This window comes from Hyalella azteca, unplaced genomic scaffold (genome assembly GCF_000764305.2).
Source record: "Hyalella azteca isolate HAZT.00-mixed unplaced genomic scaffold, Hazt_2.0.2 contig5706, whole genome shotgun sequence".
NCBI classification, from domain to species: domain Eukaryota; kingdom Metazoa; phylum Arthropoda; class Malacostraca; order Amphipoda; family Hyalellidae; genus Hyalella; species Hyalella azteca.
This window is the reverse complement of record NW_025935888.1, coordinates 909,464-937,292: the sequence shown is the minus strand read 5'-3', so window position 1 is coordinate 937,292 and position 27,829 is coordinate 909,464. Positions and strand designations below refer to the sequence as shown.

Here is a 27,829-nt window from a genome sequence, read left to right as displayed (position 1 = left end):
GTTATTCGCTGTTTTCCTGCGTGATTTTATTCTATGAACACTTGACACGTCGATAGTAAATTATTGTCTAACACTTTAAGATTAAAAGTATTTAGCTATTTTCTTGTTCCTAACAAATTTTGAAACCCACTAATACAGTAATACTAGTGCTGGATGTGCACTTCCACGCTTTGGAAATCGCATAACATGGAAACGGAAAGCTTAAATTATTGACGTCGTTAAAAAATATGAAAAAAGTCATCGATATTGTGGCGGGAAGTGAGGTGCTATAGACATTTAATTAAATGTAAAACGAGAGTTCAATTCAAAACTGGGTTACTAGTTCTGCCCGGTGCATTTTTTCGGTCGTTCCTGAGTGACGGATAAATGATCGTTTGCAGGAGGCGAATAGTCGATCGTATATATATGGCGAATCATGTGCACGTGGCGAATAATTGATCGTATGTGTATGGCGAATAATTAATCGTATGCATGTGGCGAATAGGTGATCGTGGCGACGTGGCGAATAATTAATCGTATGTTTATGGCGAATAATTAATCGTGTGCATGTGGCGACTAATTAATCGTGCGCATGTGGCGAATAAGTGATCGGTTGCATGTGGCGAACAAGTGATCGATCGCATATGGCGAATAAGTGATCGTTCTCTTGTGACAAAAAATGACCGGTATGATTGATATAGCCTGCATGTGACTGATCGTTTGCATCTGGTGAATGTCCTATGTATGTCGTGTATGTGAGGCTCCGCTAATTTTGTTTATAGAGACCCAATCTACATGCGGTGGACGACGTCTGAGTTGCCCATCCTTTGTTGCGGAATTAAGATTCGGAGTCACCATCAAAATGAGGGCACCATTGTGGGGGTTTTCTTTTACCACTCCACATTAAATTATTTAACTCCTATCAGAGAACTGAATGGCCTGGCTAGTTGACCTGAATTGTTTACCAATGCACGGACAGAAACATAGATATCGGCAGGACGAATTTGGTTGGGAGAAATGAACACACAATAAATTGTTAGGTTATTTATTATCATAAAAATTAGTTATATTATGTTAGTATGAAAAATATAAGAATTAGTGATATGTTATGCATAACATTAGTGCTATGTAGCGAGATCCGCTACACCATCACATGAGGGCAAAAAGTGCTCTTTTCTTTACATGAATTCAGAACACATTTCAAAAATCAGTATAGTACATCCAATCATTTTAATCAACGTAGAAACTATTTAGCCCTTTTTTCGATCAATATCTACGTCTATGTTTTAGCTATCCGAAAATCAGTCTACGGCCTTCTACAAAAAAATCCGTGCTGAGAACTAGACTTTCTCAGTCGGACTCATAGAGCATTAATTATTGTAAGAAGAAATGCAGTAATGAAGGTTTGGTCAATGCATTTATACTTGTTCGATGTTTTATGAAAATTTGTGACAAATTCTGCATATACGAAACACATAACGGTATATTTTTGTGTCAGAAACTGACGATCATTTTCTGGATTAATAACAACAGGTTTGCCTAAAATGTTTTTTTTTTCAATTGAAAAGATGTGATTAAGTCGACGTTATAACATTAGAAAAATTCCATTTTCACCAGAAAATACGTCAATTAAGCTTATGTTGATTGATTCACATCTGCAAATGGACACGATCGCGTTCAATGCCAGTTTTTACCACGTTTTTCTTAGCTCGCTTTCGTGTCTGTCTGTCTGTGATGATCAAATCTTGCAATCGATATTTCACCTACTTTCCCGCTAGCTAGCGCTCTGAAACTTTTAGGGAAGCTCAGCTCCCGATGAAAATACAATAATCAATAATTTGTTGCACGTTTTCAGGCGTATAAACTCTAAAGGAACTCACAAGCAGGGGTTTGGGAACCTTTAATGCACGTCATCCTCGAGAGGATATTCGTGTTTATTTAGACTGCGTATATCGATGATACGCTTCGTATCATCGATACGTACGTCAAGTCAAGCAAATTGGCTCGCAACAACGTTTTTCATGTGTAGCAACGGACTAAAAAGGAGAAAATAAAATACTTAAAAAACTAAAAAGTAGAAAATAAAATATATAAAAAAAATTTTTAAAGACCACGTTTTTCATGTGGACTCAAAAGTAGAAAATAATTTTTCGGCAGCTACTGATCTCTGTTTGCTTTCATTCTCTTGGTCTTTTGTATTTCAGGTAAAATATTTTACAACATCTAAAACGAAAAACGTGAGGCGCATTTGTATTTAATTGTTTGGTGATTACTTGACATGATGAATATGATGGTTCATTGAACATTTGATAAGGGTATTGCTGATATAATTCGAAATAGTGGTTGAATTCAAAATTGAAATTAAGGCATGCCTAAATGAAGATGCGCCCCACGTTTTTCGTTTTAGATGTTGTAAAATATTTTAACTGAAATACAAAAGACCAAGAGAATGAAAGCAAACAGAGATCAGTAGCTGCCGAAAAATTATTTTCTACTTTTGAGTCCACATGAAAAACGTGGTCTTTAAAAATTTTTTTTATATATTTTATTATTATTATTACCGCGTTACCTTCTGTCTGTGATGATCAAATCTTGCAATCGATATTTCACCAACTTTCCCGCTAGCTAGCGCTCTGAAACTTTTAGGGAAGCTCAGCTTCCGATGACAATACAATAATCAATAATTTGTTGCACGTTTCCAGGCGTATTTATTCAATGAAATGTATGAAATGGAATACGGGAACAACAATGCATCCCCTCGAATACAATTTTCTACAGAACTTCGAAAAGAATTTTCTTTCGTGCATTTGCGTGGCAAACTGAAATAAAATGAACTGAAATTTTCATGTGTAGCAACGGACTAAAAAGGAGAAAATAAAATACTTAAAAAAAACTTTTTAAAAAAACACATTTTTCTTGTGGACTAAAAAGTAGAAAATAAATTATTGAACGTACAGCCCGACCCACGTTTTTTGGGGCGAGCCATAATTTATTTTCTACTTTTTAGTCCACAAGAAAAACGTGTTTTTTTAAAAAGTTTTTTTTTTTTAAGTATTTTATTTTCTACTTTTTAGTCCACAAGAAAAACGTGTTTTTTTAAAAAGTTTTTTTTTTTAAAGTATTTTATTACAACACTTCTCTTTAACTTAACTTCTTGTTTGTCTGTCTGTCTGTGTCTGTCTGTCTGCTACAAATCTTATAATCGAAATTTAACACACTTCTTTTTTTCCTATCGAACTGAAATTTTGCACACTTGCGTGAAGTTGGAGACAATGCAAGAATCAAATGACAAAATTAGTGATTTCAAAAATTAAATTTTTTTAATATAAAATTGAAAAAATAATTTTGTCAGCTACAAATCAGATAACTGATATTTGACACACTATTACCTGTCCAATTGATCTGAAATTTTGCACACTTGTGTGAATTCGGAGGCAATGTATAAATCAATTAAAAGAATAAATAATTTTGAAAAAAATTATATATTGAGAAAACCTGAAAAATTAATTTTTTAATATTCGAAAATAAAACGAGAAATTCATTGTACATCTGTAACATTGGAGACACTGGATTCTTCAGAAGTGCTGTCTTTAAAAAGTAATGTTTAAACATATATTATTTATATCTTATGTACTGTGAATAATTTCCTGACGCACTGATATGGTTCTACATTCAATTGAGATTTTCGTAAGACGAGAATGAAAATTGAGTGCTTTTCGACTTCACTGATGGAATACAATTTTTGATTGATCGAACTTCTAACTATTCAAAATTTTGAATAAATCGCCTATAAAATAAAACCTTCATTCTGCCTCAAATGTCCAGGCTCAGATTGGTTAAGAACAAATAGAATAGAATAGAAGTGTTGGCACTGAAGAAATAGGCATTAGGCCTGTTGCCGATTCCTGCACTTTTCGTGACTTGATTCACAAGGGATCCGTCCTTTGGAACCCGATCTTTCCATAACTGACGATTGATTGAGATAGCTGCTGGACTTATTGCCTGGTCCGTAATTTGCTAGGCATTTTAAGACTGAACATATGCTCCTGCATAGCTTCGTCTAGTCTGCTCATGAAGGCGTTACAACTTGGAGCGTCAACGATGCTATCATGGTGGCTGTTAACAAATATGTCGGTTTTAATTTATTCAAGACAATATCGGCAATGAACCACAGTAACATATTAAGGGATGGCAATAGTTCCAGTGAAAATATATTCAACTGATGTAGGTTAATTAAGGGAATCTCAACCGGTCCAATAAATAATACAAACGCAGCAGTTGCGTGCAAGTTCTGGATGGCGTGACTGTTTCTTGGAGAAATAATGATCGTTGGCCCGAGAAGACATTTTATTAAAGAGCTACAACAAGCGACTCGTAACGTCATCGTCCGTTTGCTGTAAAATTAATAATTGAGGTGTTACTGGCGTGTTGATCAGGTCATTTTATCGCAAAACAATAAACCTCATGTAGAAAAATTTTTGAAAAAAAAACAATTTTATGAAAATTAATATGATGAACTAGTGACTAGTAATCGGGGTCGTCCGACTTATGTAGTTTTAAGCAGAGATTTGAGAGTGAAATAGAGTATACAGAGTGAGGTACAGGTATAAAATCATTCACGTTTGTTATGGCGAAAATTTGACACACCAGGCGTTTGTCGTTGGAATAACGTTTGTTTAACCTCGTTTCAATGAAATCAGCTCCTTATAATCAACTTTGATCCAACTGAATTTGTCCAGAGAGGAGTAACTTTGTTGTCAACGCAAACCTTGACCGTGTGAACTGGAAACTCACCTTTCAAGCGAAAGCGCCATCATTCTCATTTTCCGATGATATAGCTGATAGTTTTGCGCCTGCCAACACGTGTCGCTGTTGAGCTCCATAGGATGATTGGTCGACGGCCGCAGCATCGCGTGCGCGAGAGGCGCGGTCTCAGCTATGGCCACAATAAAGGGGCAGTTCTAACCGTGTTGCCTTAGCAGAAACAGAACCTGAACTCAGTCAGACACGAAACTTGGTTCAGAGAGCCCAGCGACAGCGCTCAAATCGATAACAATTGAACAGATCTTTCAATCACGTGTATTTTAGTTTATAAATATTAAATATTCTAATCTAGAATACTGGTTCATTATCATTTTTCCCAAGCAGATGCTTCTCAATATCCACAATTGAGAATCTACTGACGTAGGAGAATTGCATCAACACAGATGGTTGAAGTCTAAATCCAACTGTGCGTGTCACTTTAACAATGTGGATTCTAACATTATAAGTTCAAATTGCTCCAAAAAAATTCACAATGAATGTATTGGAGCAAATTGACGAAAAATGACAAGTTGCTTCCCTAAATATGATCAATAATGATGAAAAGAAGACAGAATGCGACGATCTAACATTTACTTACATTTTTCGCACCTGAATTGCACAAGGCATTGGCATAAGCTCGAAGTACGTCATGAGTGAGCCTCACTTGTTAGAGGCGCGAGGAACGTCGCTTGTTCACCTCATGAGTGAGCCTAAAGACTTGCTGCCGTGGCACGTCATCGTCAGGATGATGAACGTCAGTCGGTCTTCTAAGAGGACAAAGATTGGGTGCGTCCCTTCTGGTTCATCGTCGTTCAGTTATCTGAAGTTATATCTGCTTCAAGTTTTATGTAAACTTTATATTATCAGTAGGTAAATATTTACATCTAAAGTTTTTCAAAGAAAAATTTTATGATTACTTAGAAATGGCCATAAACAAACTTTATAATTTTTTTGTTATAACTCATTTTACAAATTGAAAATTGTTGACTATGATTTCATGCTTTTTCATCAATTATTACCGAAGAAAACGTATACAATAATGTGATAATTTTGAAAGCGAACATTGTTTTAGAAAGTGTGTCCTTATAGAGCCATGTGAACAACTGCTTTGAATTACGAGATTCACTCAGTTTTGAATCAGTATATCCTCTATCCTATGCCTAATTGCAAAATAGAAACCAACAAAACTTGCAAGAAACAATAAATTTTACTGAGCCATATCAATATATTTCCTATGTTTAAATAAACAGCTCGATGACGGTAGCTCTAGCCATGGCCAAGCTCTGCAAGCTGGCGGCGCGAAGTAGAGAGGAACGGGAAAAATCCGCGAGTGCCGCAGCTGCAGACGAGGCAGCCGACATCGACCACGACGCATCGTCCGGAAGCAGTTCTAATTACGAGTCTGACAACGAAGAACAAAATATTCCACCGCAGACACTGAGTTTACGAATGAGAACTAATGGTAAATTGAGACAGCAGGTTGAACCTTTGGACATATTTGGTTGAACCTGAAAAACCTTTGGACATATTTTTAAAAGCTCTACATGTTTATTTTGCTACCAGTACAGACAACGAATTCATAGTTGTTCTCAATTATGGATTACGTAGAATATCAATTAAGATGAAGCAATGCAACTTGAATTAACAAAATTTAATGATAGTATGGAATTTAAACTCGTAAAAATATTTTAAAATGTACAAGTTTTTCCGGGACCACTCACTGATCAACGCAATATCGTTCATTTCAGACAAGTTTTCTCGAGGACAAATCACCGCACTTTTTTTTAATAGCTTGTAGCTACTAACAACTACTTATATTGTTATAAATCATGTGTAGTTTTATACAGATCATAGCTCATCTTTTCACAGCTTGTAGCTGCTAACAATTATTTGCACCAAACAATAAATCATTTATTGAAGTTATAGCTAATCGTTTCACCGCTGGTAGCTCCCTATAACAACTTTTATTATTTTAAATTATGCGTACAGGTCACAGCTTATCCTGTAGCTCTGTGTTGCTACAAATCATAGCTTTGTTTCGACCTAGTACGTATATATTCTGAAGGAGATTCCCGACTGTTGTCATCACATTCGCGTTGTTTTAGGACTGACGTCTGCATGTAATTGGCGCCAATTGGGCAGATTATTGATCACAGAATATGGTGCAGTCACGCCATAGCTGAACCATGTGAGCAAACTCGTTCTGCAACATCGATTTGTATGATACGAAACTAAAAATTTTGTTGAACAGATATCACTATTGTCATTAATAATATTTGATTTATTAATGAGAATGGAACTTGAAATTAAAATTCCTTGCGAATTTGCAAGATGAAAAATCTCCAATTTGTTTTACATAAAACTTGGCGCACTTTTGATAACGCGTTCAAATTGCAGTATTATTCGTACTAACCTGCTCAGAATTTATCCTGTTGAATTCATGATTATATCTCTGATTAACACAGTCGTCCAACTTTTTCCTTATACTTGAAACTATTTACAGTTATAACGAAAAAACATTCAACGTACATCATGAAAACTGAAAAAACATACTGTAATTATTTTATTTTCACTAGTGAGAACAAAATTTCCTGAGATCTTGTCAAACATAAGGAATAAATTTTTTTACTAATTTTCTAATCGAACAAAAACAGATGATAAATTATTTTATAGAAGGAGCATATGAAAATAATTATTTTCGTTTTTCAGATACAACTCAGGCAATCGGCACTGCGCCGGCAAGGAAGCCGAAACGAAGGTTGGTGCAAGCATCTTCTGCATTGTAATTGATTTCCTTGTAATTCTCTTCCCTGTAAATATTTTCGCTGTAATTATATTCGTTAAACTTCACTTCGTGGGAGCTCTCTTTGTTGTAATTTCATTTGTTACAATTTTCTTGATTGTTGGACTTTTAGTTGTAGATGTACAAGTAGAAAAAGAAGTTACAAAAATTCGCAGGGAAGAAATCACTGTTCAATTAAAGACTGCCAGATTTTTATAAACGCTCATCTTACCCGCATTCAAAATTCAAAGGAACGTTTCGAATTTTCAGATCTCTTTCTACTTGAGTGTTTTTTAACCTGTCTGAAAATTAATTCATGAGATGTTGGGAGAGCATAAAACTTTTTATTTGAAGGTTCCGAAATATATCTGATGACGTATTGATAGTTTTTTATTTCTTGAGGCGTTCAATCCTTATTATTCGAGTAGTATTGTGAATAATAATACGATTTATCAATAACAACATCAAGCAATTTAAGGTAATATTGACAATTGATCAGCGCACAGTAATCTATTCTCCAGCTAAACCAACATAATCGAAAATTCATATTATATAATCAATCATGGCCTAACAGCATAAATTTTCTGTATTAGGTTTGCGCGGTCCGCTAGTGAAGCATGGGCTGAGCAATACATTGTGACGTGGGCTTGTCCACCTCTTGAGCCAATAATTCAACCATTCCAGATCAAGCAATTCCAGGTTAAGTTCCTCCTCAATCAGTGACAAAAATGAGTTATAATAATGAAATTGAAGCTGTATCAGTAGGTCAAAGTTCTCAATGGACTGGCCGAACAAGATTTCAAAACAAAGCTTATTGGTAATTAAACACTGGTTGTAAGAACCGTAGACTAATAAAAAAATATTTTCTTCTCATAGCTAAAAAAAATTATCTTATACTTTGACTGGATATCACTAAGAGTTAGAAAAAACATAATTTACTTGATAGCGTATATTTTCGTACAATGATTTAAATGTTAGAAATTGTATATAATTGTATTATAATAATATAATTCCTACATAATTCGCCCTGTAAGTGCTTTTAAACTGCTCAATGTTTTTACAGGAAAGGAATGAGCGTGAAGAGCGTGTGACTCCCTGTAGGGACAGCAGAGAATCAACTGCTGCTGAGGACTTAGAATTCTCAAAGATGAGAGAAAGGAACGATAAAGTTGAGTTCTGGCTCAGGAGATACTGCATTTAAAGAAGAAATTATAAGAAAATCTTTTTAAATTAATTGATATAGCGAAACGTTACTAATGGTTATCTTGACGGAGATGATTTCTGTTTCCAACAACCCGGAATTTTGTAAACTTACGGCGTACTTTTCTTTTATTGAATAATTAATTAATGTAGCTTACGTGCATGTCATCATTTCGCTCATAACAAGATGCCTTAAGCGGAAAGATAAGCTTTTTAATACAAAGTACCAAGAAAAGTATTCGGCTAATTTCAGCTGCGCTTTAGATTAGTGGAACAAGGAGGTAATTAATTTAAAATCCAAATTAAAGATAAGATAGAGTTGAAAATTGTGAAATACCATTTCCTCCTGGTGTGATTACATCGAGGAAGTAATACAGTAGCTTTTGAAAATTAGTTTAATAACCGTTCAAAATTTACTTTGCTCCGGCTGGATCAAAATGCCCACTCAAGGATCAAAAAAAAAAAAAATTAGCGAATTCGTTTAAAGATCACTCTGTTAAACAAACTAATTGATTTTAGATTTACTCCAGAAGACGCTTTAGATATAACGATCATTAGCTATCTTTGAAAATACAAAGGAAACGTTGAAATGGCTAATTACCGAGTCGTATCATGCAGTAAAATCTGCAATTAAAATATGCAAGGAATCTCAGCTTTATTAAGTAAAAAACTGAAGTGTCAAACTATGCAGGTTATATACGTATATATGTCAAATTCAGGTAATTATAAATGGATGTGGAATAATATTCAGGAGTTGTTGCTCATATGCACAACAATATAGTTTCTTTGCTTTTGATCACCAGAGATTTTACATTTCTCTAAACGGGCGTTGTTTTCGCTAAAATGTACAGTAAATCTGTAGACAGAATCCTTAAATGCAAACGAGGAGATCATAGGTAACTCCAAGCATAAGCTCTGCTTCGGAGTAGTGGTTTCGCTTAACTATCACGTACAGCAAAGACTGCGATGCCGGAGTCAAACCGTTCCATGAACACGAGAAGAAAATGTTCCATTGAAATACGTGAACACCAATACACGACAATCGAAAAACACCAGCAATGAGACACATTGAAAAATAATTCAGAGACTTGAGGACTACGAGCCACGGTGCGACATGTAGCGGACAATCACGAACCTTTAAATTATAGAGAATAAGATTATAGGAAATGTAAAAAATAAATGAAAATAACCAAACTGGAGCCAGACGTTAATTTTATTGTTAATTACTAAAAACAACTAAAAATGATTAATACAACAAACAGGCTCCAAAAAATATTAATTATAATATTAATTAATATAAATATTTCACTTATTAAAGTTACTAGTACCTGAAATTTGGCATTTATATTTTTAAAACAATCATTATATGAGTACTGAATGAAATAAGGCAAAACAATATTTCCTAGGAACTTAATAAAAGTCGGATACTTTATTAAATATTTAGTATCACATTATATAATTTACAATTCAATAATTTTTTTTACCGAATTAGTAGCACATTCTTGCTCACACGTGCCCTTTAATTAGTCTATATAATTCGGATTAATTTTAATCGCTCTTCGTCATTACAGACACCACCTAATGAACACATATGTGAGGAATATGTTCCTTGGAAAAGCAACGTAATATTGAAACGTAAAATTATTACTTACTCATAACCTTTCCGAACACATTTGTTAACCCGAAGAATTATTTTTCCTGCTAAAGGACGAAAAAAGTTACCGAGAGGATGATTTACGGACTAGTATCTAGAATAAAGTTTCCATCTCATTCAAACTGAAATAGATTTAAACAAGACAAAATATTACAAAAATCATGACAAATGTCCTTCAGTTAGGCACTTTTAAAATCTTGTCTTTGCATTAATAATTTAAAGTTACTTGCTTGTTTTCAAATTACTGGTATATCTATAAAGGACGGAAATTTTGAAGAAGGTAGATGATTTTATCCTTTTAATCGAGAATTGACCGGAAAAATCGTCTAGATCCATACTTGAGTTCATCGTCGCCGTCAAAATAGTGAGGGACATAGTAAAAAATTTCAGGTGACGTCATCATATTTTTTCGGCACATTGTCGTCTGCATTCAGAAAAATTAATGTGCAACAATGTCCAAATAGTGGCATACGCCCTTTAGCACGGTCCAACTGAGTCAGTATGAACCACACGAGAATAAGAGTACATTTACACTTGTGCCCGAAATTATTCATACCTCTTCAGAAATATAACAAAATTCCAATTTTAATAAACAATAGAGATCATTTACAACTTATTCTTCTAGAAAGAGTTGTCATTATTATGTACAACAAATTTAATGCTACAAAATATGTATAGTATAACTTTCGATAGTAATAACTTTGAATTTTGTGAGTAACTAACCGTTCAGAATTAGTCGTACCCTGTTATTCCAGATCATTTATTATAGTATTTAAGAAGAACTATTAATGAAAATAATAGTAGATACTCAATAATTGTATTTCAAAATTTGGTGTTACTAAGCATTGTGATATTTTTCTCCGAAAAGCTTGAAAACATAATTTTTTCCCAATTTAGGGAAAAGCTAAAATTTTGCTAAAAGTTTGAAGATGGCAAAGAAAAAAAAACTTAGTAATGATCTCAGAAGCAAAATTATAAATTCCCACAAAGAAGAGATGAGATATAAAGCAATATCTAAGAATTTTGATGTTCCTACGCCTACAATACAGAGCATTATAAAAAAATTAAATTATTTATCACGGTGAATAACCAGATTGTCGAGGAAGGAAAGGAAAATCTCCCCTAGATGTGCTAGAAATGTAATACGCTCCATTTGTAACAATTATAGGATCACTAGTAAGGAAATTATATCAAATTTGGATGCTTTTGATATGAAGGTATCAAGACAAACATTTCAAAGAACAATGCGTCGTAACGGACTGAAGGGTTTTCGACCCAGGAAAACTACATTGCTAACAGAAAAGCATGTGAAAGCATGTCTGAAGTTTGCTAAAACTCCTGTCGATTCCCCAACCTCATTTTTCTCTAAGATTTTGTGGAGAGATGAAACTAAAATAGAATTATTCGGGCTTATGAATGTTGCTTACGCTTGGAGAAAAAAAGGTGAGGCTCATAATCCAAAGAACACAATCCCCACAGTTAAACATGGCGGTGGGAATCTTATTTTTTGGGGTTCATTTTCAGCCAGGGGACCTGGAAGTCTGATCAAAGTAATCGGGGTCATGTAAAAAGAACAATATTTTGATATTGCCAAATATAACATCAGCAGGATACAGAAAATTTTTTCTTGGTCCAGATTAGATTCTTCAGCAGGATAAGAATCCTAAGCACACATAGAAAATAGTCATGAAGTGGTTCGAGGATTCTCACATCAATGTCATGGAATGGCCTAGTCAAAGTCCAGGTCTCAATACAATTGAGAATTTGTGGCGCGTACTGAAAACACAGCTGAAAAAAAGAGACAACCGAAAAATTTGAAAAAAATTGGAACAGTGTCCCTAGGAAGAATGGACGAAACTTAGCGTCGATACATGCAGGAACCTTGTTGACCATTACCCAAAGCGTTTACAACAAGTTATCACGAGTAAAAAGGCCATGATATTAACAATTGATTCAGGGTATGAATAAATTTGGTCATGAGTCAATTTTATGTTTCCTTTGTATCTCTTTCCAAAACTGAAAAAAAATGTTTTTTGGTTTCTAAATACATGTTATATGGTTCATAAATGGTTTACATCTGCTTTAAAGTTTCAGATAATTATTTTTTGGTCTATTTCTCGTAATTTGTCGAATTGACGTTAGGGAGTGAATAATTTCGGGCACAAGTGTATGTTTAAAAAAGTCTCCTACATTTCTCTGGGTGTGCGTTTCACACGCGACTCTGTCAGCCTGCGAGACAAGCACATGAGTGCTTCTAGTGAGTAGCACGAATTAAGGCGATATATAATAGCACTTAAAGTTCGAATATAATAAAGTTATATATAATAAAGTTTGAATACGTATATTTAATGCTATATGTACGATACGAGGAACAATTCATGACTTGAAGACCAATGCGGTAAGAGGACAGCGATTCAAGAGGAGGATACCGATAATTATTGGGCAAAATCCGAATTTTAATAATACATTACAAAATCAAGGCGAGAAAAAAGTCTGTGCAGGTAAGCAAGTAATAAAACTGCGATACCGTAATGAGGGTATCACATATAAGTTCATAAATTAGTAAAGAATCAAGTTATTTTTTGCGTGATTCACAAAGTGCAGTTAAGCTCATCGGAGCCGTCGGCGCAGTGAGGCTGGCCGTCGCAGCGCAGAGTCTTGTCCACGCACTGCCGCGTCAGGCGACACTGGAAGCCATCACCGCAACCTGCGCCGCGACAGACATCAAACGGGCATGATTAAGAACATAGGAAGATTTTATTGCTAGGAAAAGACTAGAAAAAACGCAATGAAAGAATATAACAATGCCTCATAGTTGACCAGCATCTGTTTGCACAGTCGATAATGTCTCACCGCAGGCTTCGGGTGACTCGTCGTATCCGTTGCGGCATTGGCGCCCCCCGTCGCAGAACTGCGAGGCACGCACGCAGGGCGCGCCATCTTCGACGCCGCACGCCCGCTTCCCAGCAGGACACGCTGCAGGGAGTGGCAGACTTTAGGCGCTTCGAACACAACATGCTACTCCGCAATGAACAGATGAAAAAAGATCGGCTCAAATAACTATTTCAATTTATTAATAGTGTCGAAAGGTCAGTCCCTCTATTGAACCAAGCTCATGCTATACTTCAACTTCGCGTAACAGAAATATATAGAATAGGATAGAAGTGTTGGCACTGAAGAAACAGGCTTATGGCCTGTTGCCAATTCTTGTACTTTTCGTAACTTGATTCCACAAGGGATCCGGCCTTTCCATAACTGACGATTGATTGAGATAGCTGCTGGACTTATTGCCTGGTCCGAAAAGTGATAGGCACTCAAGACTGAACATATATGCTCCTGCATAGCTTTGTCTAATTTGTTCTTGAAGGCGTGCATACTCGGAGCGTCAACGATGGCATCAGGGGGCTGTTCCACGTGTCGGTGACTCGATGCAAGAAGAAATATGGTCGCATGGATGTGTTACAAAGCAGTTTTTTTAGTTTATAGCCGTGGCCCCTGGTGTTGGGTTTTGTTTCATATTCTAGTAATCCTTCTGGGACCTTGTATAAATCGTGGGTATACCGTATACTTGTATACTTCAATGAGGTCACCACGCAGACGTCGATAGCATAAGCTCGAAAGCTTCATAATCTTTAATCTTTCTTCATAGGATTTGCCTTTTAATCCTGGAATTAGCCTTGTTGCACGTCTTCTCGACTAAATTTTAACATTCTAGACTAAATTTTTGTCATTTTCTAGATTTGGTGACCACAAAGCGTTTCCAAACTCTAGGTTCGGGCATACGACAGCAACAAACAACTGTTTCATCGCTTCTGCATCTAGGTACATGTAAGAGCGTCTGATCAGTCCGAGTCGTTTATTGGCTTTATTAACTTGAGCTTCAATATGCTTAGAAATTTTCAACTCATTGTCGACGTAAATTCCTAAACATTTTCCATTGTCGACTTCAACATCATCACTCTCTCATTGCAACCATGTCTTCTCATACTGTAAACTTGCTGTTCATTGTTCTTGCCATGGTGGATTACTTTACATTTGTCAGCGTTAAAACGCAGCTGCAACTTAACAGCCCCCGTTAATTAACCTGTCAAGATCACCTTGCAACTGTACTCTGACATAACCTTGATCAACCATCATTTATATCCTTTATTAATTATTTTATATTATTACTTTTTCGGCCGCTCAAAACTATTGCTGACATATAGCTCCACTGATAGGTCCCATATTTTATCGAGCTTAGATAAGATTCATGCAATTAAGTAGACTTAATTACAGTAACTGATTAAAATTTATAGTTGAAATTACTCAAAGCAGTTGAGTTTGATTATACAAGATGGGTTAATGATTGGGCAAGAGTACAAACTCAATAAATGATTGTCCAAGAATACAAGCTGAATGAATTTTTTCACAAGGTAACAGGATGGATGAATCATTGAATGACTGTACACGATCATGAGATGAATGAATGAATGATTAATCCAATATTGTGACCGATCACTAGAGTACACTTGCGTCAATAGCATAACTTGAGTACGCACGGCAGTTCTGTTCGTCGCTTCCATCAACGCAGTTCATTTCGCCATCGCAGACTTGGTGGCGGCTCACGCAAGAACCATCGCCACACTGGTGGTGAAGCCAGCAGCCTGTCACGAAAAACTATAGTTAAAACTTCTGCAAATCATGAAATTTTTGTGAGTAGACATGAATTTAATTTTTTGTCTTTGAATTGAATACCAGGAAATCGCATCGCAGCTCAGGGACTTGGTTAAAACTATCCCTGAAAAACTACCTATCAACAAGAGACGGGCTGCTTCTGGCAACTCTTCAAATTTCACAGGCACTGCCATGGCTAGATAGCATGGCAGTAACTGAAGGACTTGTAAATATGATTGTCTTAACAGCGCGTGCAATAATCTAAAAATTCAATATCAATAAATACAACTTATTGATAATTGGGTGAGAGAACGGTGAGAATGCGAGTGAGTCTGCCATCTCCCCAAATTCAGACGACAAGCCAAATGTTTTCAAGGTAGTTTACGGTGACCGCCATAATTAGTGGATGTTAAATAGCGTGAAACAATAACTAAAATTCATTTATCTCTGATCAAATTCAGCCGCAACTAAAGCCAATTAAAAATTAATAATTGTTTGTTTAGAGCCTATTTCTCTATTCTAATTGCTTGTTTAGAGCCAGGCAGTGAAACGTTTAGAACTCATCGCCTAGCAAGCCATTTTTACAACTTTTCTCTTTAACCTCACTTCTTGTTTGTTTGTCTGTCTGTCTGCTACAAATCTTATAATCGATATTCAACACACTTCTACCTGTCCAATCGATCTGAAATTTGGCACACTTGCATAAAGTTGGAGACAATGCATGAATCAAGTGACAGAATAATTAATTTTTTTAATAATTTTTTTTCAATATTTAAAAAAATTGAAAATAATTTTGTGCGCTACAAATCTTAGTATCGATATTTGACACACTTCTACCTGTCCAATCGATCTGAAATTTTGCACACTTGCGTAAAGTTGGAGACAATGCATGAATCTATTGACAGAATAAATAATTTTATAAATTACATTTTTTATTATTAAAAAAATTAAAAATTAATTTCATCTGCTACAAATCGTATAATCCATATATGATACAATTTGACCTGTCCAATCGATCTGAAATTTTGCACAATTGCATAAAGTCAGAGACAATGCATGAAACAGTTGACAGAATAAATAATTTTTAAAATTTACAAAATTTTGATATCTTAAAAAATTTTTGAAAAATCATTTTTTTAATATTTGAAAATAAAATTAGAAATTCATTGTACATGTGTAACATCCAAGACACTGGATTCTTCAGAAGTGTTGTCTTTAAAAAATAGTTTTAAAACGCATATTATTATGCACAATTCACTAACTGCAGTTGTGCTCGTCGGAGCCGTCGGCGCAGTGAGGCTGGCCATCGCAGCGCAGAGTCTTGTCCACGCACTGCCGCGTCAGGCGGCACTGGAAGCCATCACCGCAACCTGCGCCGCGACAGACATCAAACGGCCAAGATTAAGAATATTATAGGAAGAGATTTTATTGCTAAGGAAGAAACTAGAATACGCAACTTCCAATTGTACATCCCTAAAAAGAAAATAAAAGAATTTAACAATGCCTAATAGTTGACTAGCATCTGTTTGCACAGTCGATAATGTCTCACCGCAGGCTTCGGGTGACTCGTCGTATCCGTTGCGGCATTGGCGCCCGCGGTTGCAGAACTGCGAGGCACGCACGCAGGGCGCGCCATCTTCGACGCCGCACGCCCGCTTCCCAGCAGGACACGCTGCAGGGAGTGTCAGGGATTATGCGCTTAAAATACAGGCTGCAAAAGCACAGAAATCAGCTGGTAATAAAACTTCGCTAGTAAAATAAATAATTCAGGATGCAGAAAGATAAAAATTGCAATGCATAAAACACGAGTAGAATGAACAAGATTGCGCCCGTTCATCGCATTACACGTGTAAACTTTCGGTACGCACAGCAGTTGCGTTCGTCGCTGCCATCACAACAGTTCTGAATGCCATCGCAAACTTCGTAGCGGCTCACGCAGGAACCATCACCACACTGGTGGTGAAGCCCGCAGCCTGTTGCGAAAACTATAGTTAAAACTTCAGCATATCATGAAATTTTTGTGGGTACACTGAATTTAATTTTTTTTGTCTTTGTATTGAATGCCAGGGAATCGCATTGCAGTTTGGGGACATGGTTAAAACTATCCCTGAAAAACGGGTTGCCTGCCGAAGACCACCACTGCCCTTGGATGTAATGGACCATCATGATTCCTGCCTTCCGGAAAGTAGCCTTCTACACTTCTGGACAACCATATTTAGGCCGTGCGTCGAACCAGCCTTTTGTCGAACGGCCACTCGCCGAAGTACGATAAATTTTGGAACAGAACTATGCTATCTGAAACATAACTTCAGATGCGGTGAACGTAAAATTACATAATTTAACGATGCCCGGGAGTCATATTCGACCCGCGGCCTGGTGGTGCACGGCAGGTTTTATGCAAGGCCGGAGAAGGACAAAGCCGAGTGGTTCACGGCTGATTGGTGGATGTCCGGAGAGATCCAAGGCGTTCGATTCAGGGCTCATTGGTGCACAAAATTGGTGGTACGGGGCTGCGCTCCCCTGAAAAACTATCAACAAGACGCGGGCTGCTTCTGGCAGCTCTTTAAATTTCACGCGCAATGGCTAGATAGCATTGCAGTAACTGGTGGACTTGCAAATATACTTGACTTAACAACGCGTGTAATAATTTAATAATTCAATATCAATAAGTTCAACGTATGATCTCCTATGGGTAAGAAGATATTAATGAAAAAAAACAGGTTATTTGGGTGAAAGGATGGTGAGAGTGCGCGTGAGTCTGCTATCTCCACACATTCAGACGGCAAGCTAAATATTTTCAAGGTAAATTCTGATGTCCGGTCAAACTAGTGGATGTTAAATAGCGTAACAAAAAACTGAAATTCTTCTATCTCTGATTAAATTCAGGCGCAACTAAAGCTAATTCAAAATTAATAATGGTTCATTTGAGAGCCTATTTCACTCCAGGCAGTAAAAACGTTATCTCAGCGCCTAGCAAGCCATTTTTATGCACAATTCACTAACTGCAGTTGTGCTCGTCGGAGCCGTCGGCGCAGTGAGGCTGGCCGTCGCAGCGCAGAGTCTTGTCCACGCACTGCCGCGTCAGGCGGCACTGGAAGCCATCACCGCAACCTGCGCCGCGACAGACATCAAACGGGCATGATTAAGAACATAGGAAGATTTTATTGCTAGGAAAAGACTAGAATACACAACCCCCAAGTGTGTGTCCGTAAAAACGCAATGAAAGAATATAACAATGCCTCATAGTTGACCAGCAACTGTTTGCACAGTCGATAATGTCTCACCGCAGGCTTCGGGTGACTCGTCGTATCCGTTGCGGCAGTGGCGCCCTTCGTCGCAGAACTGCGAGGCACGCACGCAGGGCGCGCCATCTTCGACGCCGCACGCCCGCGTCCCAGCAGGACACGCTGCAGGGAGTGGCAGGGATTAGGCGCTCAGAACACAAGATGCTAAACGCAAAGAACAGATTAAAAAAGCTTCGGCTCAAATAACTATTTCAATTTATTAATAGTGTCGAAAGATCAGTCACTCTATTGAACCAAGCTCTTGCTATACTTCAACTTCACGTAACAGAAATATATACTATATAATATAATATACTATATATATATACTATATATATATAATATATATACTATATAGAAATATATACTATAAATATATACTATATAATAATATATACTATATAATATATACAGTTGAATTTGATTACACAAGATGAATGAATGATTACACAAGATAACAAAATCAATTAATGATTGTCCAAGAATACAAGCTGAATGAATTATTTCACAAGGTAACAGGATGAATGAAACATTTAATGCCTGTACAAGATCATGAGATGAATGAATGAATGATTGATCCAATATTGTGACCGATCACTAGAGTACACATGCATCAATAGCATAACTTGAGTACGCACGGCAGTTCTGTTCGTCGCTTCCATCAACGCAGTTCATTTCGCCATCGCAGACTTGGTGGCGGCTCACGCAAGAACCATCACCGCACTGGTGGTGAGCATCACAGCCTTTGTTGAGAATAAAATTCAAAACTTCAGTCATCAAGTGTTTAGGCCATGAGTTGTATTTATGTGCCGCCGGCTCTATGTATAAATAGTGTTTTAAGAAGTCAGTAGCACAACATTAATACGTGAGTGTTACTCAAAAAACACAATCATAAATAGAACAGAAGCCGTGTTTTGAGGATACTAAAAAATACAATGTACAAAAGATTAAGCATCTGCTTCGAGCAATTTAAAACACTTAAATTAGTTTTTTTTCTGTTGTGGTTTAAATATAAATGTTCCTATTTGCGTTACGTGCTCTTGCTTCCTCATTGTAATGTATGTTTCATGCATATCTTCGTGTCGCCTCAGATTTGGCAAAGTTTCATAAGAACTGTGCAACCGTGTGTAAAGCCTACTTTTCTTACTTCGTACAACTGCTCCATTCTAGACCGTGATTATATGCTATACAACGAATCTCGTGAATTATGAACTGAAATTTAGCAACAAAATTTAATATAAAATTTTGGACTTACATCAAATTATAAAATTATGAGCCTATCACCAAATTATAAATTTTGAACTTAATTAAGCACCTAAATATATTTGAGACACACAAAAGGTTGTTCGAAAATTTCGTACCACAATCCTCTTCATCGGAATTGTCCAGACAATCGTTATTGCCGTCACAACGCATCTTCTGGTCAATGCATAGCTTCGAAAGCTTGCAATGGAAATAGCCAGTCTTGCATCCTGAGAAAAGGTTTGTTATGCGTTATTGCATTACGAACGTTGAGAACAAAATTATCACCCAGGTAAAGAAGTGTCTTGCTTGATAAATTGCATTTCATAATTCCAAGAGTCACTCCTATGAATTTCATTGGTCATGAAATCCCCATAAGAAAATTATCAAACATCGCTAGTCCAATAGTGAACAGAAAAAAGCTTACCGCAAATGCTGTTGGACTCGTCAAAATCATTCAGACAGTGTGAACGGCCGTTACAGAACTCAGCGAATGGTAGACAAGGTCCGTTATTGCGATCGTCTTCGACTCCGCAGGCCCGCATCCCGGCAGCGCAAGCTGTACCGCCGACCAGAACACACGAGTCAAGAAACAGATATTTGATTTGATGAAAATTGTCATCAAGTAAAGCAAAGCGTTAAGGTAGAACGACAGATTCGGCAAAATAATCGGCAGTGCCTTAAAAATATTAAATAATTTCTATGGTGACGAAAAAATTGGGCAATATAAACACGCAGATCCAGTCGAAATACAGGCTCCATTTGGGTCGCCCCACAGTCTATCGAGTCGCCTTTGAGGTGAACCAGGCGTTAATCGGCCATCATCTGTGTCCCGCTGCTATTTAGAAGCCGGTTTCGGCAGTCCATTGAAGGATGGGCCGAATCTGCTTAATATAACCGAAAGAAGCAGCTGGTCAGGCTTCCTCACGACGACTGTCGTCTGGCGCTGGTATTCGAGCGAACCATGACCATCCATGACGAACCATGAGCACGTTTGTCAAGTCATATGATACGATACTTTACAAATGTTGAGCTTACCGGACTACGTGGTAATTAGATAATTAAAACGTTTTTAACACGTTTTTCTTAGCTCAGCTTCGCGTTTGTTTGTTTGTTTGTTTGTTGTTAACATTGACAACGAAAATTAGCCCACTTCTGATTGCACTAGAGATCTGAAATTCGGCATGCAGGCTATTTTCACCTAACAATTTCAGATACAATCATAAAAACTAGCAATTAGAGTCCTAAATTAGCTTAATTGAGTAAAGTATATATATATATAGTATGAATATATATATATATATATATATATATATAGTATGACGTGCAGGCGCTGGCGCTGCGTATCATCGATACGTACGTCAAGTCAAGTAAATTGGCTCGCAACAGCGTTTTTCATGTGTAGCAACGGACTAAAAAGGAGAAAATAAAATACTTAAAAAAAAACTTTTTAAAAACCACGTTTTTCTTGTGGACTAAAAAGTAGAAAATAAATTATGGCTCGCCCCAAAAAACGTGGGTCTTATTGTGCACATGACATAAATGGTTTTTCGACAAAAAGATGCCTTTATTTTTAACTTCATCATATATGAAAAACGGAGGCTGCTTGAAGGACCTCAAAAAATCAATGCATGTAGCTCCATGAGATAATTTTAATTCCTTCTCATAACATAAATAATTAATATTCAAGCTGTTAATTGGCAGAACCAACAACTGATGAACGTTTAGCTTTGTATATAGGACCCACAAGTTTTTATTAAAAATTTAGGTATGTTATGTTGGGATGGCACTGTTTGATACAGGGATGGCAGTGCTTTTCCAGATGACAGGCATTATTTAATGTACCTTCGGTTATACACACTTTTTTAACGCACTTTCCAAAGTCGGCCGTGTCCGTGCCGAAACTATCAGGTGTCAAATACGCGCGCCCCACGATCGCCCCAGGCTCACGAGCGGTTATGACCGGCAGGATTCTAATTTCGGTTATGACCGGCAGGACGTTTATTTCGCTCGTACAGCCATAGCGTAAAGCGGACATAGAGCGGCTAATTTATGCTCTGGGCGAGCTAAAAGCGTCTTTAATTCAGAAGCTAATCACTCTGAAAATTTCGTTAAGGGAGGAACCAAAGCTTCAACATAACGCGAAATAATACGGTATATTAATTTACGGAATTTCAAGCACAGAGTTTAAAATAGAATTATAATGTTAGAAAACTATTTGCAACGTAAAATATAAAACCCTTTCAGTATTAAGTTCTCACAGCAGTTGCGTTCGTCGCTGCCATCGCGGCAGTTCTCCACACCGTCGCAAACATCGAAGATGCTCACGCAAGAACCATCACCACACTGGTGGTGGCCTTTGCACTCTGAGTCACCAATGGCAGGGGAGAATTATATTGAGTTTGGTTGAAGATCATATGGTAGCATAGTCTATCTTTCGAATATGAAAAAGGATTAAATATTTGTTATAAGAATATCAAACTCAAACACCTGAATATTTTTGTCATATTTTCAACAATTTATATCTTTTGAAATGAGTTTTTATTATTTTATACAGATTCAAATTATCATGTAATTGCATGAAGTCCCCACCTCCACAGTTTTCTTCGTCCGACTTAGATCCATCTTCGCAGTCAACTTTACCGTCACAGCGCAAAGAGCGTGAAATGCAGAGCTTCGATAATTCGCATTGGTATCCATTTATGCAGCCTGTACGTAGTTAAAATAAATAGATAAATACTAGATAATACTAGATAATAAATGAATAAAACTAAAAAATACTACTAACTCCAATATATTAGTACAACATTCTACACAATTAAGGAAATTAAGGTAGTATGAACGTAGCATCGGAGAATTTGTGAAATGGAGACTGAGATTAGAAAAATTTCGTGTACAATATTGGTGGAGACTTCTTCCTTTCGCTGAAATTTCTCTAATAATGAAATTCCTTCGCAAACAATTTGAAATTCATTAATATTTTCATATTTCTAGTGATTTTCCAATTGCTGTTTTTCCACAAGCAAACTTAAAAGTTGGTCCAGAATTTATTAACTGGGCGCATGATCACCCGAAGCATGGAGCCGATTTTTCTGGTAAGTATCTCTACGACTGTGTCGTGGCTATAGTGGTATCCCACAGGTTCTGTACAGTCATATTAAAATACTTTATTGCACACATATTACCTAGTGAACTTTCATCCAACATTTGTAACCTAGAACATGTTCACTTTCAGAGACGTCATAAGCGAGAAATGATCAATCTTCCGCTCATTGAGATGCGTTTATCAAGACACGTGACGCAGACTTATAGTCTACGTTCATAATACACTTTCCTTTCCGAAAATATCTAACCTCGATTCCAATACTCCCTAAAACATTCGTAAAATTCTATTTTCCTATCCTCATGAAATTAACAAAGTATGTTTTTGGTAAAGGACTAATAATCGAGCAATAAAATATAGTTTAAGCCTAAAACCTCTACAATTACTTATTAATAAAATAGATTAGCAAGCCAGAATACATCAAGCAAAAAAATGTACACGTCAGTATTTATTCCTAACTCCACTTCAGCAGTCAATTAAAAATAGTCTACTGAAGAAATAAACAGAGCAAACACTCACCGCATGCTCTTTGAGACTCGTCGAAGCCATTTAAACAATGAGCGTTGTTGTCACAGAACTGATCACTGGGAATGCATTTCTGTCTGATATAATAGCCTTCGATTCCGCAAGGCCGGTGATTCTTCGGACACGCTGCAGTTATGATGGCACAAGAAATAGAGAACGCATAATTACATAACACGCAGCTGCATCTGTCAGTGCAACACCAGACAAGTTTACTACAGCATAAGTTATCATATCCTCAAAAGCAGTACGATGTTACATATTGCGAATTCGTGGAACTTCCTAACAGAACTGCAGTTATTACAGCGAACGAACCAAATGTATAGAGGAAACATTGCATGAGTCACGACGAAGGCTTTCCTACGTTTGGGTTGTAAACGTGCCGGCACACTGTTACTGTTCCATACAGAACTCCAAAAATGCTTTATGATAATTTAGCTAGGAAAAAACTCACAACAATTTTTTTCGTCACTGCGGTACAGGCAATCGTCAGTGCCATCACAAACGTCATAAATGCTCACGCAGGTTCCGTCCGAGCACCGGTGATGAACACCACAACGCCCTAGGATGGAGCAAAGTGATGCATAATTCAGATAGATTAAACAGATTTCATCAAAACAATTTCATCAATCAAAAATTCATGTTCTCCAACACCTTCCAATACTCCATTATCAAAACCTAACAGAGTATGTAAACTGTTGGGTTTGTTGAAATAAATTTTCATGTTAGGATTACGAGTTGTTATAACGCATTTTAGAGTATTGGTGTTCGCTCTTATATCGATTGANTTGACGTTAATTTCTAAATTAAAATGTATTTAGCCAGTATTTCTTGCATCAGAGATACTGTCAAGTATTTCAATGCTAACAGCATCAAAATCCACACAGAAACGTAAAATTTTAATAGGTTTTACACCTGTCTCTTATACACATCTAGATGTGTATAAGAGACAGGGGTACTGTAGAAATCTATCTCCTTCTAGAATTTTCAAGCTACAACATTGAGACACATATCATTCGATGCGTAAAGACCATATCTAAAAACGTAACTACCACTTTTTTCGAATTTCTCATTTTTGTAGATGTGGGAGCATTTTATTCCCAATCTTGTTCTTCATTAACCATGTGTTCGTTTTTTCCGGCGTTTCTATACCTCTTCTTCTCATCCTTTTTCCTACATTGAAAAGATTTTTCGTGTACGGTTTAAGCGTTTTGGCAATTGCAATTGCATCTTTGATTATCAAATCTCGAATTTCTTCATATTTTTCTTTATTCGATTGAGCTTCATCAATCACACACTCAACGAGCTTCAGTTTTTCCTTAGCTTTTGTCAACGTATCAATTTGTTGTTTTGATAGCGTGCTCATTATGTACTTATTCTTCCGTACGAGATCAATAAGTAGGGATTGTCTTCTGAAATATCCTCACTCGACTGGAGTTCAGAGCTTAATGTATTACAGATCAGCTAGCGGTCGAGGGCAAATATAGTATGTTCACTCTCGATATTAGCGCGATGATCTTACCTCTGCCTGACCGGTCTTGGATCTGGAGCGAGTTTTTGTGGAGCATAATTTAAGAGCGCGTTTAGCTACCAGCCGATATGCACCATGAAAAAAAACTGACTCAAGGTTTCAAGCTGGTTTGACTCAAATGACTCCAGCTTGGTAAATGACTCGAATGACTCAATCGGGGTAAATGGTCGTTAACTCGTGATTCGGGAGTAATAGGTTAATTTTGTTGGGTAAGATTCGGGGTAAATGATCGGTACCTTGCTAAGCTGTTTATGCAGATTCGGGGGTAATTGTTCGTAATAATATTGAAGGAGGTTTTATTTGGGAGTAATTGGTTAATTTTGTTGGGTAATATTCGGGGTAAATGGTTGTGATGACCTATGATTTAAGCTATTTATGTAAAGTGTCGTGGTACGCCTATTTTGCTATCTACTAACCTGAAAACATTCCGATACGATAAGTATCGTGGTTACGCACAAGAACAACTCCTGCACAAGTATACGAACTGTGAAAGGCTTCAAAAACACAAACTTTGACCAATGTTTCTGATATTATTTAGGGATATTTTTCACTTTCGATTTAAATTTCATGACATTTTTCAGGATCACCTTAATGTAATTATGAACAACAGGATTAGGGCTTGCTAGTAATACCAACAAGCCGCCCAGGGTTCTAGTCAGTTATCTTTAAACCAATTTATTGTAATCGATTTCATAGAAAATCACCCTCAAAACATTCCTCATCAAACATTGAACTTCACCTCACCTTTTGATGTCGACACGTCCTTGGGGCCGATGGAGGAAGGTTGCTGTAGTGTCGCAACCTGATGAATAGGAAAATTCGATGCCGAAACTTAATTTTGTTTTACGTGTTAATAAAAAATGCAGCAAAATGTTGATGTTTATCGCAAGTAATGACAAAATTTCCTTTATTTACCGGATACTAATCCAGTGTTAGCATGAGTCACATTTTCTTATCAAAATAAAATTAGGCCACGAGTAATACGCAGTATAACCCTGAAGTATATCAGGCAAAATAACCCAAGATATAATGAAATAGATCATGCATGGGACAACAAATATGAGTATTGTTGCCAATGGTGCACATGTTCAGACTTCAGTGAATTAAAAACCTTTATTGACTTAAGACATGTTTATAACCTCTTGACACTTGAATCCGTGGGCTAACTATTTATATTAAGGAGAATCTTTGATATTTAATAACAGTGCAGTTAATTTCGAGCGAATAATATGCCCGACAAGCTAGAGTTTGTGATCGTACCTGGGCAAGCGTTCCTCGCAGCGCCAGGATCGAAGACAACAAAACAATCAGCATCAGTTTTGGCCCGCACTCGCTGACGGGAGCCATCGTGCTCTGCAGACATAATGTGCGTTTAAAAATTATTTTTTAAAGACAAAACTTCTAAAGAATCCAGTGTCTCCGATGTTACACATGTGCAATAATTTTTTATTTCATTATCACATTAAAAAAATTATTTTTTAAATTTTATTTTTAAAAGTAAATTTTTTTTTTTATTTTTCAAAATTATTTATTCTGTCAATTGATTTATGCATTGTCTCCAACTTTACGCAAGTGTGCAAAATTTCAGATCTATTGGACAGGTAGTAGTGAGTTAAATATCGATTATAAGATTTGAAACAGACAAAATTATTCCAATTTTTTTAATATTAGAAATAGTTTTTTTTTAATTTTTAAAATCAACTATTCTGTCAATTGATCCATGCATTGTCTCTAACTTTACGCAAGTTTGCAAAATTTCAGATCGATTGGACAGGTAGAAGTGCGTCAAATATCGATTATAAGATTTGTAGAAGACGGACAAACAAACAAACAAACAACAGTAAGTGAAGTTGAAGAGACGTGTTGTAAAAAGGGGAAACGAATGCGAAATAAAACTTTCAAGTTAGGTGTGCAGTGTCAATAGGAGTTAGAAGTTCAAGATAAATGAGAAAGAAAAGGGAGTTCATCATTTATGAGCTTGCAACGGTCAGATCTCCACGCTTTATGAAGTTTATGAATTTTACGATTCAGTTTATGAATGACTCGGGTTAAATAGCCTTAAGTCGTTACAAGACGAGTTGGTATCTTCGCGAAAAAATGTATGGATGTGAGCTAATAAAGTAAATTGTTAAATGACTCGTTCAAATCTTGCTAAGTGAATTAGCAGGTTCACAATAATAATTAATTTTGTTCCAGGTACGACGGAATTTCGTAATTTTGTAGTAATCAAATTAGTAACGAAACTATTATACGCCAGCCACTCTCTTAGTCCATTTGTTTTCAATTATATCCGGAATAATTTTCTCTAATGAATATTAAGACAAGCAAACATTCACTGCGAAGGGAGCCAACAATAGCGCACAGCTCGGCTTGCACAGACCGCAGCCTGAAGAAGATCAATCCCGTGTGAGCTTCACTTATCAACAGTAAGCCTTAATTCCGGTGAGGTTATCAGTTATATTTTGTGAAATGTAATAATGGTTAAAAAAGCACTGATAAGATTACGATAACATCGGACTTTTGTCGAGATTCACCTCACGTATAACAATATAGTTGCAAGACTAATCTTGAAATGTCATAATAAAAACTTCGAGTTGAAGTTTGGTACACTTTACTTAAAATTTTTACAACGTAGACATAATAATGACTAACAAAATTTCCTTTTGTGAATTCTTATCAGTCCGTACAGGTAGGAATTCCTCCAATCAATTTGTAAAACAGAATAAATGCTACAGAATACAGAAATGCTGTAGTAATTATCATTACTACAGTATAAATATGGTATTGAGCATTTTACCCGCTCCGAATTTCATTTCAGAAACAGATTAAAATAGTTAGTAACTATTCCTTAGAAAGGTGCGACTGAAAAATATCGAAACATTATCGCCTTATTATTCAATACGGTGGTTATACCGCAGTCGAATTTTGGATTCCATTTTAGGTCGCCCAGCAGTCTACAGAGTCGCCTTTGAGGTAAATCAATTAAGCGTCAGTCGGCCATCTGTCGAATTCCACTCCTATTTAGAAGCTTTTTTTCAAGAATCCATGGGCAGATTCTGCCTGATGGCCAGAATCT

General features: G+C 36.6%; 2 protein-coding genes across 2 annotated transcripts; one reads left to right on the top strand and one right to left on the bottom strand.

Moving 5' to 3' along the window:
* The first annotated feature begins 6,161 nt into the window (after positions 1 to 6,161).
* LOC125177922 lies at positions 6,162 to 9,077 on the top strand. The gene is made up of 4 exons (XM_047880612.1): positions 6,162 to 6,244; positions 7,492 to 7,540; positions 8,158 to 8,263; positions 8,628 to 9,077. The coding sequence occupies exons 1-4, from the start codon at positions 6,232 to 6,234 to the stop codon at positions 8,763 to 8,765; spliced, it is 306 nt and encodes a 101-aa protein (XP_047736568.1). The 5' UTR covers positions 6,162 to 6,231; the 3' UTR covers positions 8,766 to 9,077.
* Positions 9,078 to 11,355: 2,278 nt separating this feature from the next.
* On the bottom strand, positions 11,356 to 27,142 carry LOC108675339 (LDL receptor repeat-containing protein egg-2). Its single transcript, XM_047880611.1, has 19 exons — positions 27,116 to 27,142; positions 26,014 to 26,106; positions 25,498 to 25,555; positions 25,170 to 25,220; positions 23,677 to 23,784; positions 23,220 to 23,351; positions 22,190 to 22,306; positions 21,859 to 21,963; positions 20,025 to 20,156; positions 19,717 to 19,827; positions 18,994 to 19,098; positions 18,356 to 18,478; positions 18,075 to 18,182; positions 16,940 to 17,044; positions 16,621 to 16,743; positions 16,334 to 16,441; positions 14,957 to 15,061; positions 13,272 to 13,394; positions 11,356 to 13,125 (listed from the first exon to the last, which is right to left on the bottom strand). Exons 2-19 carry the CDS (start codon positions 26,098 to 26,100, stop codon positions 13,010 to 13,012), a joined length of 1,917 nt encoding a protein of 638 aa, XP_047736567.1. The 5' UTR covers positions 26,101 to 26,106; positions 27,116 to 27,142; the 3' UTR covers positions 11,356 to 13,009.
* Positions 27,143 to 27,829: the final 687 nt, after the last annotated feature.

Excerpts from the sequence above, each read along its gene's own strand:
- LOC125177922 (XM_047880612.1), top strand. Across the intron at positions 7,541-8,157 it reads GCAAGGAAGCCGAAACGAAG|GTTTGCGCGGTCCGCTAGTG; the intron begins GTTGGTGCAAGC and ends TTTCTGTATTAG. Across the intron at positions 8,264-8,627 it reads TCCAGATCAAGCAATTCCAG|GAAAGGAATGAGCGTGAAGA; the intron begins GTTAAGTTCCTC and ends ATGTTTTTACAG.
- LOC108675339 (XM_047880611.1), bottom strand. The coding sequence starts at position 26,100 with ATGGCTCCCGTCAGCGAGTGCGGGCCAAAACTGATGCTGATTGTTTTG. Across the intron at positions 23,352-23,676 it reads CAGTGACGAAAAAAATTGTT|CGTGTCCGAAGAATCACCGG; the intron begins GTGAGTTTTTTC and ends TCATAACTGCAG. Across the intron at positions 21,964-22,189 it reads GGACGAAGAAAACTGTGGAG|AGTGCAAAGGCCACCACCAG; the intron begins GTGGGGACTTCA and ends TTGGTGACTCAG.